This window comes from Parasteatoda tepidariorum, chromosome 5, assembly GCF_982258835.1.
Source record: "Parasteatoda tepidariorum strain Cologne lab strain chromosome 5, Ptep-v5.0, whole genome shotgun sequence".
Classification (NCBI taxonomy): domain Eukaryota; kingdom Metazoa; phylum Arthropoda; class Arachnida; order Araneae; family Theridiidae; genus Parasteatoda; species Parasteatoda tepidariorum.
Window position 1 is genome coordinate 90,245,122 of NC_141759.1, and position 17,554 is coordinate 90,262,675.

The 17,554-nt window shown below is 27.3% G+C and overlaps 1 protein-coding gene across 1 annotated transcript; it reads left to right on the plus strand.

Annotated features, from left to right (window-relative positions):
- Positions 1 to 350: 350 nt before the first annotated feature.
- On the plus strand, positions 351 to 17,478 carry LOC107439900 (interleukin-1 receptor-associated kinase 4). Its single transcript, XM_016052644.5, has 8 exons — positions 351 to 717; positions 1,130 to 1,296; positions 2,138 to 2,456; positions 4,574 to 4,688; positions 8,315 to 8,433; positions 10,744 to 10,996; positions 12,336 to 12,479; positions 15,637 to 17,478. The coding sequence occupies exons 1-8, from the start codon at positions 533 to 535 to the stop codon at positions 15,706 to 15,708; spliced, it is 1,374 nt and encodes a 457-aa protein (XP_015908130.3). The 5' UTR covers positions 351 to 532; the 3' UTR covers positions 15,709 to 17,478.
- Positions 17,479 to 17,554: the final 76 nt, after the last annotated feature.

The following is a 17,554-nucleotide window of genomic DNA, read 5'->3' on the forward strand; positions in this document are numbered from 1 at the left end:
TTATATATCATTCGGAAGCTTTCTTAATAGAAAAAACAATTATCAATCGAGAAATAAGCTAAAACTCAAACATTTTGTTCAGTAAATCTTTAAAATCTTGTTTCATTTTTCAAAGCTTATTAAAGGATTTATTCTAAATTAAATATTTTTTCAAAAAAATGTCTTCAAATTTAAATTGGAATAAAGTTTATTAAATTCTAGTTTTTGACAATAAGTACCTCATTTGCATAGACGTTTTAAATAAATGTGTTAATGTTTCTGTTTTTAATTAGTTTCGTTTTCGTACGTTTTTTTCTTCTTCTTTTTTTAAAAACTTTTCCATGTTTTTTTACATTTCGCCGATGGCAACTACTAATATTGAAAGTGAAACAGTGCAGACGGTTCGGTTATACATTTTGCGACGATTGTTTTGTTGTTACTTTCGAAGATCGCAAAATATTTACTTCCCATGGAAAATTATCGAACAATATTAGATATGAATCGACTAATCTAAGAGAAATTAACCCTAAATTTTAATTAGGTTTTAACGAATATGATCATGAATTCTTGTATTAATGTAGTACTTGATCTTGAAACTAAATTGAGGCATTTAAAATTAGGGGAAATAAATCAACTTTCAGCAATTTTACTTCTTAATGATAGTTGGCGAGATTTAGCTGCAGTTATTCGTGATCCTGATAATCCCAGCTATTTTCTTTATGACACTGACAATATTAGGTTTGTGTTATTAATGTACTCATTATACTCGTATCATTAATAATCATTTCAACTTATCAATGACTAGATCTGTTTTTGTAATATAATGAACTAGTTAGAATGCATAATCTATATGATTATTAATATCTTATATTGACCTTCTTAAAATTTAATTTTTATTAAGAAATGTTTTGCCTATTTTAAAATTTGTTACTAAGCTTTTTATTTTTATAGTGGTGATAAATTACATAGTTAAAATAGAATTTTTTTCTGTTTTTATAATCAACTACTCTTTAAAAATCTTTCATCAAAATTATTTTATTTTTTTAATCAATGCACTTTTTTTATTGCCTACTGGTTGGATAAATTGCTTCTACTCATTATCCTATAATTATTTAATCAAGTGTTAAGATTGTGTTATATTCCCTTTCAGGTTATTAGATGATAAAAGAAAATGTGGAAAAAATCCAGCTGAAGCCTTATTGGAACATTGGGGCACATATGGAAAAAGTCAACCTAATATAAAAAATCTGTTATTTTATTTGAATGAAGCAAATCTTTTGAGAGCTGTCCATTTTGTGAAGACTCAATTTCTGAAAAGTAACTATTAAACCTTATTTTTGCTCTGCTAACAGATATTTATAGAAAATGTTTTTTTTTAAGATTTTTATCTTGATTATATTAAAAATGCTTTGGTTTTAACTAGGAATTAGACAGATTAATTAAGTTTCAGTTTTTATCTATTTTTGTATATTTCTTATTTTTTATCAAACAGTTTTTATTCTCTAGAAATTTTAAATTTAATATCGTGACGTAAATTTACGAAAAGTAGTACAAACTTCTATCCGAAAATGTATTATTATTTTATTTTAGTGCTCACAATTTCCAAAAAAATAATTGCAATTTTTATATTTAAATAGGTTTAAGAAATTTATAAAAAAAAAGTTAATATTTTTTCATGCATTGTAGTTATGAATATTTGAAACAAAAAATATAGTTATGTACTAACTTTTATAGTTTGTGAAGCAGAAAATGTATTTTATAGAAGAAACCTGAGGGGAATATTTCTGTCTATTTAATTTCTTCACGCCGCTGCTTGGTAGTCGCCAAAACTTGGCAATTTATTTGGAACAGCTGCTACCTATGTGATACTTTTACAATGTGAGCCTTTTCCTCTGAAGAATTACAAAGGCATCCTCATAAATTTATATTTTGTAAGGGCGAAAACATATTTTATAGAAGAAACCTAAGGGGAATATTTCTGTCCATTTTATTTCTTCATGAAACATATATTTATTCATTTGTTATTGTTATTATTCAGTTTTTACTTATTATTTTATTTTTGCTTAGACTATTTAATGAGTTTTTGATGCGGTATTTTCGAACTCAGGCACTATTTCTTGTTTTCACCCCTTCTTTTCTGTTATATTTCTCATTTTAGATAATATTCCTGAAACGTACATTGAAACTGAAGAATTGGAAACCATTATAAATATCGAAAATAAAAATGCTCTAGCTTCAGAGCTAAACTGTGTTGATAGGATGTTAAAAGAATTCAATCTTGATGGAATTACAGTATATCCATTTGAAGCATTGGCTAAAGCTACCATGAATTTCTCTGAAAGAAATGGCAGTAAAATTGGAGAAGGTACTTATGGAATGGTATTTCAAGGAAAAGTTTCTGATAAAATAGTAGCCATAAAGAAATTAAAGAATAATGTTGATAAACAATTTTTTACAGAATTGAATATTCTTTCAAGGTAAATATTTTTTGTTTTTCTTAGTAAAGCAGGGTGCATAGCATTTTTAAAAGTTCTTAAAGGTGCTTATTTTTGTTTTTTAATAGCTCTTAAAGGTGCTTTTTTCATTGGGTGTTTTTAATAAGTGCTTAATTTTTCTTTTACCATATTGATTTTTGCTACAAATTATGCAAAAAGACACAGTGCAGATTTTTCTGTTCAAAATTTTCACAATTAATTCAACCTCAATCTGTTTTGGCGTATTGCCAGTCCGCTGCATATAAAAACGCCATTCGTTTTACATGATTTTTGACAATTGTCAAAAACAATGCCAAAAGTTTTTTTTTGTTTTTTGACATGATTGTTAAAACAAGATAAAACCGTCAATAGTCAAAAACTTGCCAACCCTGCCTAGTTATGATATTTTTTTTAAAGTGCTTACAAATGTTTTTTGAGTGCTTGGAAAGTGCTTTAAAGGTGCTTATTTTTTGTTGAATAATTTGGCTATGCACCCTGTAAGGTTATTTAACCACCTTATTGTGGTATGTTTTGTATACTATGAGTTAAATGTTTCGTCAACTGATTGTTTTTCTCCCCCAGAAGTGTTAGTAAATAAATTTCAGAAAAGATAATTTGTTGTACCCAGTATAGTTTGAAGTATGGACAAGGCTTTCTTTTTAAATTACCAGTTTTGTTATTTGTTGTTCATGGCCACAGTTACATATTATTTCACAATTTAATTGATATGCAGGACCCCGTGGCTGAATCGCAGGGACACGGCAGCACTGTCGCAGAAATTTAAAGAGGTTTTGTGGAAAGATTTTTTTTTTTGAAAAGTAAAAAATTATACTTTTTTTTTTACAGAAATTTGCACGTAATATTTGAATCATGCATTTAGATAATCACTTCTCAGCACACTCAATTTATGCCGATGGTATTGTAAATTGGTGTAATGTTTCGTTTGTATTTTCAGCACTTATTGATATTGATTTTCACATGGCTTTTAAGCATCCCTATATATTTTCAACAATATGGAAAATTCGATTCGTGCATCTGAGTATTTATTTTTTAAGGTAATAATTCTATCGAATTTTTGGCAGTTATTGCTATTAGTTTCTCCACAGTTTTTAAATCCGATATTTTATGTAGGTTATTCATAAAATACGATTCGCGTGATTTTGTCGTCAATCCTTTTTTTTTCGGTAATTACTACTACAGATTTTATTATTTTTAATAATTTTTTATTGTGATGATTATTCACAAAATGCAAAGAAGTAAATAATTTGTGCATTTCCCTCCAACGAAATACGAGAATATCGCCCATAACATTAGAATAAAAAATTATTACATGTTCAATTTTAAAAAAATTATGCAGTTTTTTTTGTAAACACATCGTATTTGTTATTTTAAATTAGTAATTTATGTGTTTGTTATTATTTAGCTTTTGGGCTTCTTTTTGTTCCATCTAACACAAAAGTTTTCCAATGGTTAATTTTTGACATCTTTCTATCTCATCTTGCCCACGTGTCAGGGAGAACAGAGAAAAACTCTTATTGTCAGGGAATTTTATTTTGATTCAAAAGGAAGAAAAAAGTCAGGGAAAGTTGCATTTTTTTTTGACAAAAACTTTTAAAGTTTATATATGATACCTTGAAAATAACCAGACTTACAGTAATCAGTTATTTAAATTTGATTTAAATAATTCTAACATTATTAAAATTATTTGTTGTAAAATCTCACATTTTAATAAAACTTTTCCATATTTCCATTCTCATTCAATGATATTTTTTTACTCTCAATTTCTATTATTTGACATTTGACAAAAAAAATTTAAAATTTTTTCAAAGAAAAATTGCATGGTATAGATAAAATATTCTTTTGAAATATTATTGAAGTTTTTTTAAATTACCTGGAAAAGTCAGAGAATTTGTTTTCTGAAATAAGTGAGAACCTTGTCATTTCACATTGTGAAGCATTGGATTGAAGTGTCTTCTCTTATGTTTTATTTATTTATTTATTTATTTTTCATTTGAGACATTGTACATAGTACTAAGTGTCAAAGCCACCTGATATCAACCATGTAATATACTTTTGTTGTTTTAAAAATTGTTTGTTCAGATTTGCTTTTTATTTTTCAGATTTAAACACAAAAACCTTCTGCCACTGCTAGGTTGTTCTTTGACTGGTTCTGAATGTTGCCTTGTATATGAATACATGGAAAATGGTTCATTACAAGACAGATTGGCTTGCCTTGTAAGCTACAATTGATTTCTTTTTTTAAGATGGATTATATTAAAAAAAGGAAAAAGCAGACATTACAATTGTTTGAGTGTTGAAAATGTTTTTTATTTCAGTTTTTAAATGGATTTCTGTTTTAATATACTGTCAAACGGGTTTTAATATAGTATTAATAAATTAATTTGAACTAAATTTTTTATTTATTAAATCATTATTATTTGAAATACTGGATCCAACTCATAAACTAAATAAAATTTTTGCTTTTACCTTATGGGATAGCCCTTATGTACAACCAAACAAAATATTCATGAGCCAAAAGCAGCCAAAAATACAGTGAATTTTAAATTATTAGTTTATTCCAATTGTAAGCCTTGAATTCTTACTTTTTGAAACCGTGTTTCAGTTGTATATTTAGAAACATGCATACCAATGTTTCAAAATTTTGTTATAAAATATTAATCATGCTAAAAAGTTGGCTTTTCATTGCATTTTCGTTCACTGTTGTCATAATTTTTTTGTAAGTGACTTTCTGTTGTTGAATTTTACAAACTGGCTAATGCCAAAGAATAGCTACAAGGTTTTGTATCTACTTAGACTTTTTTAAAAATGTCCTAGTGTCAAAAAAAAAATTTGTTTAAAGAGAAAAAAGAATTTTTTTTCCTGCTGAAATAATTTGATAATTAGGGGTTTATAATTAGGAATTATTGTTAGGTATTATGAATAGGGCTTTTTGTATTAATTTAGGAAAAAAGAAGATCTGTTAAATCGCAAAATTCGGTTTACATAGAAGTTTGTTATATCAGGGTATAAATATAATTACAGTAGGGAACCCATTATCCAGAACGATCGGGACCATCGCTATCCCAGATAACTGATTTTTCCGGTTTTCTGAATCTCTACAAAAAGCCGTTTTTTTATTGTTTAAACCCAACTAAAAAAAAAATATTCGGAAATAATCTGAAAAAGAAAAAAAAAACGATGAAGTAATGATTATTTCCAAAATGATGGTAAGATAAACATCTTTCAAAAAAGAAAGAAAAATCCTAAAATCTTATGAGGAAAAAAAAAATTTTTTTTTTAAGAATGTCGGAAAATTTATCGAATTTTGTTCCGGTTTTTTGGTTTTCTGATTTCCTAATAACGGGTTCTGTACTGTTTTCCTTTCCATTGAGTGCCCAGCTATTACGTAGCCAAATTTTTTTCATTATTTTTTACATGGTTCTGGTTTTTAGTCTCAAGAACCAGATCTGGCCAAATTTAATGGGTATCCAGAGCCGGATAACACTCATTAATGTTCAACATAATCGTATTCAGAATTGTAGTACCCTTAAAACTATTCATAAAAATAATTGTAGTTTTGAAAATCTATATGTTTCTTTATATTCAAAAGGAAACAATTGGTTTATGCGTAACATATTTCACTCTAGTACAGAATTTTAATTTAGGTTTGTAAGCTTAGCATTTCATGGAAGAAGAATAGAGAACGAAACACAAATATTTTCTTACAAGTTGCTCATTAATTGTCCAAATACTGTTTTTACTATTTAAGCATCATTACAAATTAATTTTTAAGTAAATACAAGCACATGTTAAAATAAACAAAATTGCATGTTAAAACTGACAAATTTAACAAAAAAAAGATAAATAAATTTTTTTATTGTAGTTTTTATTTTTAAAACAACGAAGCCTTTTTATTTCTCTCATCTCAAGAAAAAAGCAAGAAAAGGGGAAGAAAAATTCATTTCGAAGCACTTTATTACATTTGCAGTATAAATTGATTAGTGTTTCGATTGAAAAGAAGCCTATAAATCAGTGTTTTCATTACAGAAAAAAAAATGGGAGAGAATTTCTCACCCTTTCTCAAAAACAGGGTGAGATTTCAAAAAGTTAATTGAGGTTTCTAAAAATTAAAAAAAACACGAATAGACTTGGAAAAAAATTATTTCTTCAATTATAATACATTTTTAACACCTTCTAATTGAATATTTTTGCTGCATCATCATATGGAAAATGTTCTATATCTACTTTTTCATCAGCTATTATATTTATTTGGCTAAAAAATATTTGTATTTGTTTAGCTTTGACCGTTTCTACCGACATTTGTTTAATTTTCATTTGTCCACTACGGAGTAGAAGATGTCGCCTGAACAAGGTATTTGTCCATCTTAGATTCATGCACAAAAAATGTAAACGTCTTACACGAAGAAACCTTACCTACGGTGAACACGTGGTTGCAGAGAAATGTGTTCTGACAGGGGTTCTGTGGTTCGGGAGGGGGGTGGTGTTCTGCTGTTCGCACCGGTTCTGAACAATACTGGTAAATAGGGAAGCTAGATAACAAGAACCGATGTTCAAAATAATGAAAGATCAAGGAAGAAAAGTGAAGCGGATTTTATTCAAAATGGCAAAAGACGAAATTTTTTCCAAAATTCGCGCATTTTGAAATTGATTAATAGAGTGCGCGAACTTCTCGCGTTTATCATTTTTTATTGCTAGAAAAGAAAAAAATATGCGAGATTCTCGCTTTCTCGCGCTGTAGTGAAAACGCTGCTATAAATATAATTGACCATCGGTAACTTTTAGCTAATGTTTACTAGAAAGCATGTTTCTAATTTGCCAGTTTGCTATGTTTCTAATCAATAAATTCAACTTCTAGCCTGTCTTACTTCGTCAAGATTATCTTGGGAGGTTTTTTAGTATTGCATTAGTTTCGCAGAATATGCATTAGTGTCGCAGAAATTTTTTTTTCACTAAAGCAAACTTGCTCCTTGTTTGTTGCTTGATCTAGGAATTATTTTATCTTTTGGAGGTTCAAAATTACTAGGGCATAGAGATAGAATCCAAACACCACTGTATAAATCTTCTGCTCAACATTGGTAATAAATTGGAATATTTTACCGAATGTTGAAATTAAGAAGCTGTATTAAGGTCGATCTCATTGCACATAAACTGCATTTATAGTTATCGGATGAATAAAAAATAAACCCTGATATTTAAACCATATTTCCTTTAATATGTAGTTATTTTATAAAAATATTTTTAAAATATACTGTGTTTAATAGAAGCTACATAGATAAATGATTGCTAAGATTTAATTAAATCAAATTAAAAACTCCACTATTAACAGGTGAAGTCTACTATTACCAGATGCTTCGGCTTCATGTCAGAGTCTTGGGTTAATCACATTATGCATCTAAGCAGTCATCTTAAATTTTATTTTTGAAACCTTTTAAAATGTAAAACTAAAAACTTTTTATTTATAATTAAATGTTTTTATTTTTACATTTATATAATCGTATATAGCATGTGATAAATTTTCTAGGAGCTATGTCATGTAAATTATTTGTTTGATTAAATATTATACGATGTTTATATTGCTTTGCATGTTAAAATACCTAGTCGGGTACCCAGACCTAGCAAAATTTTAAAACTCGGTACATCTCTATTGCTGTAGTTTTTTATTGATATCAAAACTTAATTCATTAACTTATTTAATGTATTATTATAATTTAATCATGCAGCAATCTTTTTGGATATGTTTATCATGAAAATATTTGTATAGTGGTGAAAAAATAATTTTTAATCCCTAATTTATTTAAATTTTTGAAGTATATTTTTAAAATAACGATGCTTCTTTTTAGAGAAAAACGATACCTTTATCATTTGAAACCCGTATGAAGATAGCATATGAATCTGCTTTGGGAATCAACCATTTGCATACTTTTGGAACAGAACCAATGGTGCACAGGGATATCAAAAGGTTATTTTTTTTTTCTTGACTTAAAAACAGTTTTATTACATGACCATGTAGCATATACTCTTTCTATTTTTTAAATTATTATATATAGTTAAAAAGACCATGAGCATATTTTCATCTGGACCTCCTTTACACCATTATCAGCTGAAACTAAGCAAATTATTCCTACTTTAAAAAAAATTTTAAACTAAATATTTTTTTAAATTTATCAGTTTTTTGTCCTAGTAAGCATTGCTAATGCTCATTACCTTCCTTCAGCAAAATGCAAAATTCCTCTCTTAGTGCGTAGATAATACTTGAATAACTGCAAAAATGCTTAAAACTGCCCAGAAATTCACAAATGTGCAAAAGATGATTTACTGAAATCTGGTACTGCTTAGTATTTTTAAACATACATAAATGTTTAAAATTGAGATTTAAACTTGATGAAAAGTTTATTAAAATATATCCCTTTTGTTTTAAACCAGAATAAATTGGTAATGTTTAAAGCCTATTTTCGGTCAGAAATAGGTTGAATTTGAGCTGAAATTTGGTTCTAAAAGTGTATATTAATGATTGTTTCGCAAAATTTTCATGTCACTCAAGACAATTTTAGCTTAAAATGTAATGTATTCATGCAATAATCAGATTGATCAATGATGTGAAATTATTGGAATTACTAGTCAAATTCTTTTGTAAATTTAATGTCAAAAGAAATGTCAGATAATTATTTAATATTTTTTTGTGTCTCATGTTACTAATTTTTATTCAATATACAGTTTGAGATAAACTAATTCTGACATTTCAATGTTATGGAACAAAAACTCTCTTGAAAAAAAAATATATATCAAGGCACACACAATACTCAGATGAAATCTTCTGTGGATCCAGTATAGAAATTATTTTAGTTATTACACACAAGATTTTTTTTTCTCGAAAACAACCTTCTTAAAACAAATTTGCTATCAAATTATTGGGTATTCAGTGTTGTATTTGATTCAAGAAGAGATACTTTCTAGAAAGTAGATTTGGGCACATACAAAAAAAAAAAAAAAAAAAATAGAAGAAGGAGAAGAAAGAAACATTAATTTTTGAATAATAAAGAACACCATGGCAAAGACTCCTGACAAAACTGTTAGTGGAGCGCCATCTAGCAGCATTATCTTCAGACCTTCTCCAGCTTTGACTATGTCCCTGTTAAATGTTCTTTTCATTTTTAAGTGTTATTCTTTTCCCCTTGTTATGATGTTTTGTATTTTGTGAGTGTTGTATAAGCCAGCGGTTCCCAAATGGTGTTACTTGGAACCCTACGGTTCCGTGGAAGAGTAAAAGAGGTTCAAGGAGTAAGCACTTCTTATAGCCAGTGATGAGTTTTGATACCTCTGATTTTATTTAGACCCCGCCTATAACTTATAATTTATTTAATATTTCAGTCGCTTTTATGAAATTATTTCAAGTAAAATACCAATGAAATAGAAATTGCATTTTTTAAAGAAAAATAAATAAAATTTCCAATTACAATATTTTCAACAAATTATGAAGAAAAAGTCGGTTATAAAATATTTCATTAGTATCCTCTATTGTGCTTTTCAATTCAAATTAACTAAATTCTCAAATAAAAAAACATGTTTTTATGATAACCATTTTCAATGCTTATTACCATTATTTTAAGTTATCATTTTGAAGTAACTAATAATTTGGCTTATTTATATCTTTCTCACCTTATGTATATGCATGAGAAGAAAATTCATACCTGGACTAGATATAGCACAAAGACTGCCAATTTAACAGTCAGACACAAAATCTAATTTAATATTATTAATGATAAAATGAAAAAATCTTTGCTGTAATTAAATATAATCTTTTATAGATTATAACGTTCACAATTTCCTTTTCATTTAAAGTAGCGGTTCCACCGAAAGATGGTTGCTTATTTAGGGTTCCAAAACCGAAAAAATTGGGAGCCACTGATAGTATTTTGTATGAAATTTGTAGAAAGCTAGTTGGCATCTTAAATTTCAAATAGAAATTGAAACAAATTCTTAAATTCAAGCAATATCCTCTGCATTTTTTTTGGGAATGGCATTTTTTTTTTGGAATTTATAATGGCTGCTAATCTACCTGTGTTTATAACTGGAATGGTATAAAATATTATTATGTGCTGGTAGCATTCCATGTAGAAACAGAACAGTATTAAATGGATAAAAAATAAGCTATTTGAATAAACATTTGCTTGTATGTAATTTGTTATATACTTTTTATTATTTTATGACACTATTGTGTGACTTTTTATATGTTTTTTTTATGTGATATTTATACAAAATTATATTTCAGTGCAAATATTTTGCTTGATGTCAACTTCTCCCCAAAAATAGGAGATTTTGGTTTGGTAAGGATTGGAGATAGTATAGCATCATCAACTGTTGCTGTTACAGCAAATGTAGTTGGAACTTCCGTTTACATGGCACGAGAAGCATTTAATGGAGATGTATCAACAAAGTTGGATACATTTAGTTTTGGAGTGGTATTACTAGAATTACTGACTGGACTGCCACCATATGATGTCAATCGGGAAGATAGAGATTTAGTAAGCTATTATTTTAAATATATATATATTAATATTTCTATAGTTTTTCCTTTTTTCTAGCTTTCTTAGCATTTTTATCTTAAGTATACATATAATGTAAAATAATATAATTTTTCCCTTTTAATGATTATTTTAAAGCAGTGTTCCGCAACCGGTACCGGGCTGTGGGTCAAATGGTACTGTGCCGTCCATTTCATTGAAACTGAATTTAAAATCCTAGGTTTATACCCTAAATTAAAAATATTTGCGTTCCATTAAAATTTTATTTATTTAAAAAAAAGGGGCCCCCGAAGGTAGTAACAAAGTTTTTAAAGTTTGTAAAAGAAAAAGAAAAGAAAAAAAGAAGAAAACTACCGCAACTATTTTCTCTTTCAATTAGTTTTAATTTTAAAAAAATCAATCATCATAACTGTAAGTATCATAATTTAAACACAAAAGCTCAGCGCGGAATTTACATTGAAACTAATGAAGAACTTCGACTTCTCTCTCGATCTAACTCAATGATTTAACGTTCTAGTAAGTTAAAATGTTAAATCACTTTATGTTTATTTTTTGGTGTAACTGTATTTTATTTTAAGGGCATGTTTAAATACAATTAAATTAAAATTAATAAATCAAAATAATCTAAAATATAAACAATCAACGTCCCCCCCCCCCCCCAGCAGGCCACAGTAAAATTATCAAGCATTGACAGGTCCGTGGTGATAAAAAGGTTAGGGAACACTGCTTTAAAGCTTAAACAGTGCTGTAGCAAATTTGAAATGATGAAATTTTTCTTTTCATTACTTCTGTTTTGTATTTTTAATGATTGAAAATTTTGATTACAAGTCTTAACCAGAGATGCCAACTTGCTCCGGACAGCAGATAAACATTTGCGAGTGGTAGTCTTTAACGTATGATTCTTGGTTTAGTAAATTTGGTGTACTGGGTTTTAACTCTCCACTACATCTAAATAATTGAAAGGCTTATGTGATTAAGCCACTTTGTTATAGTAATGCCGTGTTGAGTCTTTTAAACAGTTAAAAAAATTGACCAGAATCTGCAAATTTGTTTGTAGTGCTCTACCGTTTTTTAAAAACTTTTACCAAATCCGGAGGTGTTGGCATCTCTGGTCTTAGCATTGAATTATTTTAGAAATAATTTTTTTCATGTCAAAGATCTTTTTAAATTTATCTGTTTAATAGAATAATTAAAAAGTTAATAGTTTGCATAATCAGAAACTTTCACTCTTTTTTTTTCCTTCTTTTTTGTAAGCTTTTAATAAAGTTAGTCAAGTTTGTAGTCTTGAAATATTCTAAAAAGTTCTTATGAAATAATTGGAACACTATTTTTGGTTTAGACAACTTTTATGGAAGACTGTGATGATATTTCAACAATGCTTGACAAAAAAGTTATTTGGAAAATTGAACCTGCTATGGAGTTACATAAAATAGCAAATTTTTGTCTTACCAGAGCAAAAAAGAAGCGACCTGAAATAGCTGAGGTATAAATATTAATTATTTATGTTACTTAATGACTATTAATTGCTTTATATATATTTTAATTTTAAGTAGCTGAGGTATGAATATTAATTGTTTAAACATATATAATATGTATGTGTATGATAACATAATTTTTTCCATATAACATATTTTTAATGCATTTTATTTAAACTTCTTAACTGCTGGATAACTGAAGATCATTGGTTCGATTATAAATTTGAATCAAAACTTTAGGACTTGCTTGGTAAGGTAGACCTGAAATTTTAAATTTTCCGTCAGTAGCCAGTGGCATGTAGACACTAATAACTTAGTAGACACTTTTTTTAGACACACGGACATCGATTCGTCGTTTTCATTTAATAGCCTCTTTTTGCACACTTTTTTTTTATTGGATTAAATTATATATTTTTAAAAAATTTTTTACGAGAAATAATCTTTGGCTTTGAACAATAAAAATCATATAAATATGTGGCAAAATTTAGTTTAACATTTTGACTTTAAAGAACTTTATTTAAAAATATTTAGGGGGTAAAATATATTTAATGCATATGTTACAACTTTGTATGTATACATTACAACTTCCACTTAAATATTTTCTCTATAAATTAATGGATTCTGAAAGGTCAAAATTTTGAATGGCAAAGTTTGATATTTAAGCAACTTTGGACTCTTAATTGTGTTTTACAGAATATTTTTCTACATTTATCATTAAATGATTTTCAAGGAAAAATAGAACGATGGAAAGAAGTGGTCGATTGTTTATTTAATTTAAGTTGCTACAGTTATTGTTGACTCTCCACATGGCTAGTGGTTATTTTCATATATCTACAGCAATATACATACTGAACAGTTATACTGTTTATAAGCCAGGAAAGAGTAGCAGATCAGAGGCCAGTCCATGTCATTTGCTGATGAAAATAAATTCTTTATTTTTACCACGCCCTTTAAAAATAAAAGGCTGGGAGTGTATATAAATAATAATTGCCAACAATTGTGTAACCACTAACATTTATGATAAAGTTGAAATTTTTCTTTGTGTCTTTTTCAATGAAATTTTTTTTTTTTAAAAAAAAATTATGTATACAAATTTGCATGCATACAGACCTCTCTATATCTTCAGTGCATAAAAATACTATAATTCTTATCTAATAAAAACTAGAATTTTTTTATACCTTAAATTTACCTTTTAAAATAATACTTTTTTGGAGGGAAATGCATTAAAAATAATCTGCTAGCTTAAGGCCACCGTTTTAGATTAGGAAAGAAAAAAAAAACTATGCCAAAATGGTTGCAAGGATTAAATTTTAACTTGAAAATAAACCAACCAAGTTGGCAATTTCACAAAAACAGTAAAATTTTCTAACAAGATTAAATTTATAATTTTACTGTACACTATAAGTACAAATTTTTGCAGACTATTGAATTATACTATTGATTTGGAATTGTATTTTTTTAATGGTAGACACACTACATAAAGTGATTTTTTTTATATTTTACTAAGTTTTTGGCCTAAAATCACAGCTTTCTAGGATTATAATCTAGGTCACTTTTCTTTTATTCTAAAGAAATTCAAGATCTTCCGTAATATATATATAAAAAATGATTTAATTAATTTTTTGGAAACTTTTGCTAAATTAAATTACTAAATTTTGGTTGTCCTATTGCAATAAATAGTTCCGTGCATATGTTTTAATGGGTATTAAAATAACTTTACATTTATTGAATAGCTAATGAGACTTCATGGATCTTTATACTGTATTGAGGGTTATACTAAAGAGAATAATTCATTGTGTCATTCCATTTGTTTACAAATATATAATATTTGCACAATAGTTTGTCTAAAGTAAGAACTCCCCTAGCCATTTGTCTAGACCCGTGACGGTGAATATGGTAACAAGGTATAACTATTTCAAGTGGGTGTGTGGGGTCAATGTTTAGGAAATTGGGTTGGCAAGAGAAACGGAATCTTTTTCTTCGGTTTATTGTGTTAGCCATAGAGTGAAGAGAAGCTACCCTTCCTGAAATGCACTATTCTTGTTTCCATAGCAGCAGACGACCTCAGACTTTGTGACGCTGAAGTTCTTAACGGTAGACAAACTATATTTGTTTTAATATTACTAATTTCTCCTCAATTCCTAAGACTAGATCCTTTTAACATTACTGAATTGTTTTATTGTTAGCTATTCAAGTTATAAATTCCCAAGACTAGATAGTTTTAAAAATAAAGCGTATATTTTATTGCAAACTGTTTAGATTACTTAATGTAAAAATAATGCTTGAAATTTTAAAATTAGGAAGATATTTCTGTAGAAAATACCTATGGTGCTGTAAAGCAGTGTTTTCACTACAGCGCGAGAAAGCGAGAATCTCGCATATTTTTTCTTTTCTCGCATTAAAAAATTATTACCGCGAGAAATTTGCGCATTCTATAAATCAATTTCAAAATTCGCCAATTTCTCGCATTTTGGAAAAAGCTTCGAATAACGCCATTTAGAATAAAATCGGTTTCACTTTTCTTCCTGGTCTTTCATCATTTTCAACGTCTGCCCCATTATCTAGCTGCCCTATTTACCAGTATTGTTCAGAACCTTATCGAACAACAGAACACAATCAAGGAACCCCTTTCAGAACACATTTCTCTGCAACCACGCGTTTACCGTAGGTAAGGTTTCTTCATGTAAGACATTCAAATTTTTTATGCACTTATGTAAGATGGACCAATACCTTGTAAAGGCAAAATCTTCTATGATGATGCACCAAAAATATTCAATGCCTTAAAAAATAGAAGACGTTAAAAATGTATTATAATTAAAGAAATAATTTTTTTTTTCAAGAGTTTTTGTGTTTTTTTAGTTTTTAGAAATCTCACTTAACTTTTTGAAATCTCACCCGGTTTTTGAGAAAGGGTGAGAAATTCTCACCCCTTTTTTTTCTGTGATGAAAACACTGTGTAAAGTGATAGAAATTGTTGAATTTCATTTAGCAAAAATAAAGTATGATATTAAATTAGAAATTTAGGTGAACCTGATGGTACAGAATCTGAAATTATTAGTTGCAATGTTTATGTTAATTCATTTTTGAATCTGCATCTCACTGTGTTATATTTTGCTTGAATCTAATTTTTCTAATTTGATTGTTTTTTGTTCTTTGTATTTGCAGGTTCTACCAGATTTACAAAAATGTTGTTCAGTATGTACTGGCCCTATTCCAGATCAGTCAGAACATTTTTGATACTTTATTTATGCTTTTTTGACGCATTCCTTGTACATTTTATGTAATCACAAACTCAAAAATTGCATTTATCTAATCACTAATACATTTTATACAATTCTGAATATCGTATTTTGTATTAAATATATGCTTTAAATGTGTTAGTTTTTATATTTAAGTGATAATATTACTTAAATATTTTAGTTCCAACATTGTTGATGAATAATAATCAAATGATTAACGAAAAAGTGTCATTTCAATGTCTGTTTTTGAAAAAAAATTTACAAATTGTTACATTTTTCAAATGTATATTTTCTGATAATTCTATTCGTGTTATATTAAATGAGAGAGATATTTTACATAATAAATGATTAAATTTTGATGTAATGAATTTTAATGCTTTATTGTCATGTGCTTGTTGAATCTTTCTATTTTTTATATAAATATTGTGAATTTAACAGAAAATATTGTCCAATAATTATTTTCTTTTTTGATATGCTATAATTATACAAAGAATCTGAAAATATTTGCTGTTAGCTACATAATTTTATTGCTAAATTATAACAATGAATATGTGTATTCTTTTACATGTGTAATACAACATATCATGTTTCTGTATTCTCTTGTTCTACATTGCAATTTTCAACTTCTGAAAGCCTTAATCATAGTTATGATTATTAAATTTTTTATTAAATCATTTATTATAATGTTATTTTATTAAAAGAGTTATTGTTTTAAAACAGCTTCTTTAAACTTGTTATAAACGAATATATTCAAAATGCAGTATTTTTTGACATATTCTTTATTGCTCTGCTGTGATATAATTTTCAGCAATAAAGTTAAGTTTCTAAATGAACAATGTTATTAGTTATTCATATATTCATGAAGTCTACTTTTATAAATTTAAATTTATTTTGGATTTTTACCACCATTTAAAAATTTTTTAATTCTCACATTATGAATTATTAAAATTTTTGTTTATCTAAGTAATTTTCTAATTTTAAATACAAAATTAAAAGCAAGAGCACTCGTGATCCAGTATAAAAATAAGTTTAATTCATAACTGATGAATTTTTTTTATTATTATCAATTATACCCAATTTAAGACAAAATCATGTGCCTTTATAGTTTTTATTTAGAAAATTTTTGGAAATATTAAGCAATAAAATTGATCATCTCTAACATTTTCTTTAAATAACGCACAAATCTACTTTTATATAGCTTAAATTCATTTTTTTAAACCTTTTTCATCTCAAGTTTACGAAGTGATTTAATATATTTTTTTAATTATGGGGTTCAATGAATGTTTTTTATTCATATATAATTTATATTTTGCAATCTTTATAATTTTGTATTTTAAAATTGCTTTGTGTGCCTTAACTTCATTGCATCTTTTAAATGTTTTGATACATTATAATAAACATGACTATTACTAGATTAAAAACTTCATTCACTTCAAAAAATTACAAATTGGAAATAATAGTTGACGTGTATCAAGTGCTCAAAATATAGGCACCCATTTTCAAGACTTGTCAGATACCATTGAGAAGAAACAAAAGTGGTTTGAAATAAAAATGTAAAGTTTTTTTCTAGTTTTGTTTTCTCACCATTATTTTTTAATTTTTCTTTGGCAATTTTATGTTTTTATTTCAAACTACTTTTGTTTCTTCTTATTCACGTCTGGCAAGTCTTGAAAATGGGCTCCCATATTTGGAGCATTGGAAATCCACTGTTATTTGTAAATTTTTGAAGCGAATGAAGTTTTTAATCAAATAATATCTTATCACTTCAGTTTCTTTGGATTATTTATTTAGAAAACGTAACTATTATTCTATGGGCATATCCAGTGATGCTTTTGATTGAAGAA

Bases quoted from the DNA above. Each gene is read 5' to 3' on its own strand.
- LOC107439900 (XM_016052644.5), top strand. From the start codon at position 533: ATGATCATGAATTCTTGTATTAATGTAGTACTTGATCTTGAAACTAAA. The intron at 2,457-4,573 runs GTAAATATTTTT...TTTATTTTTCAG, and splicing joins GAATTGAATATTCTTTCAAG to ATTTAAACACAAAAACCTTC. The intron at 10,997-12,335 runs GTAAGCTATTAT...TTTTTGGTTTAG, and splicing joins ATCGGGAAGATAGAGATTTA to ACAACTTTTATGGAAGACTG.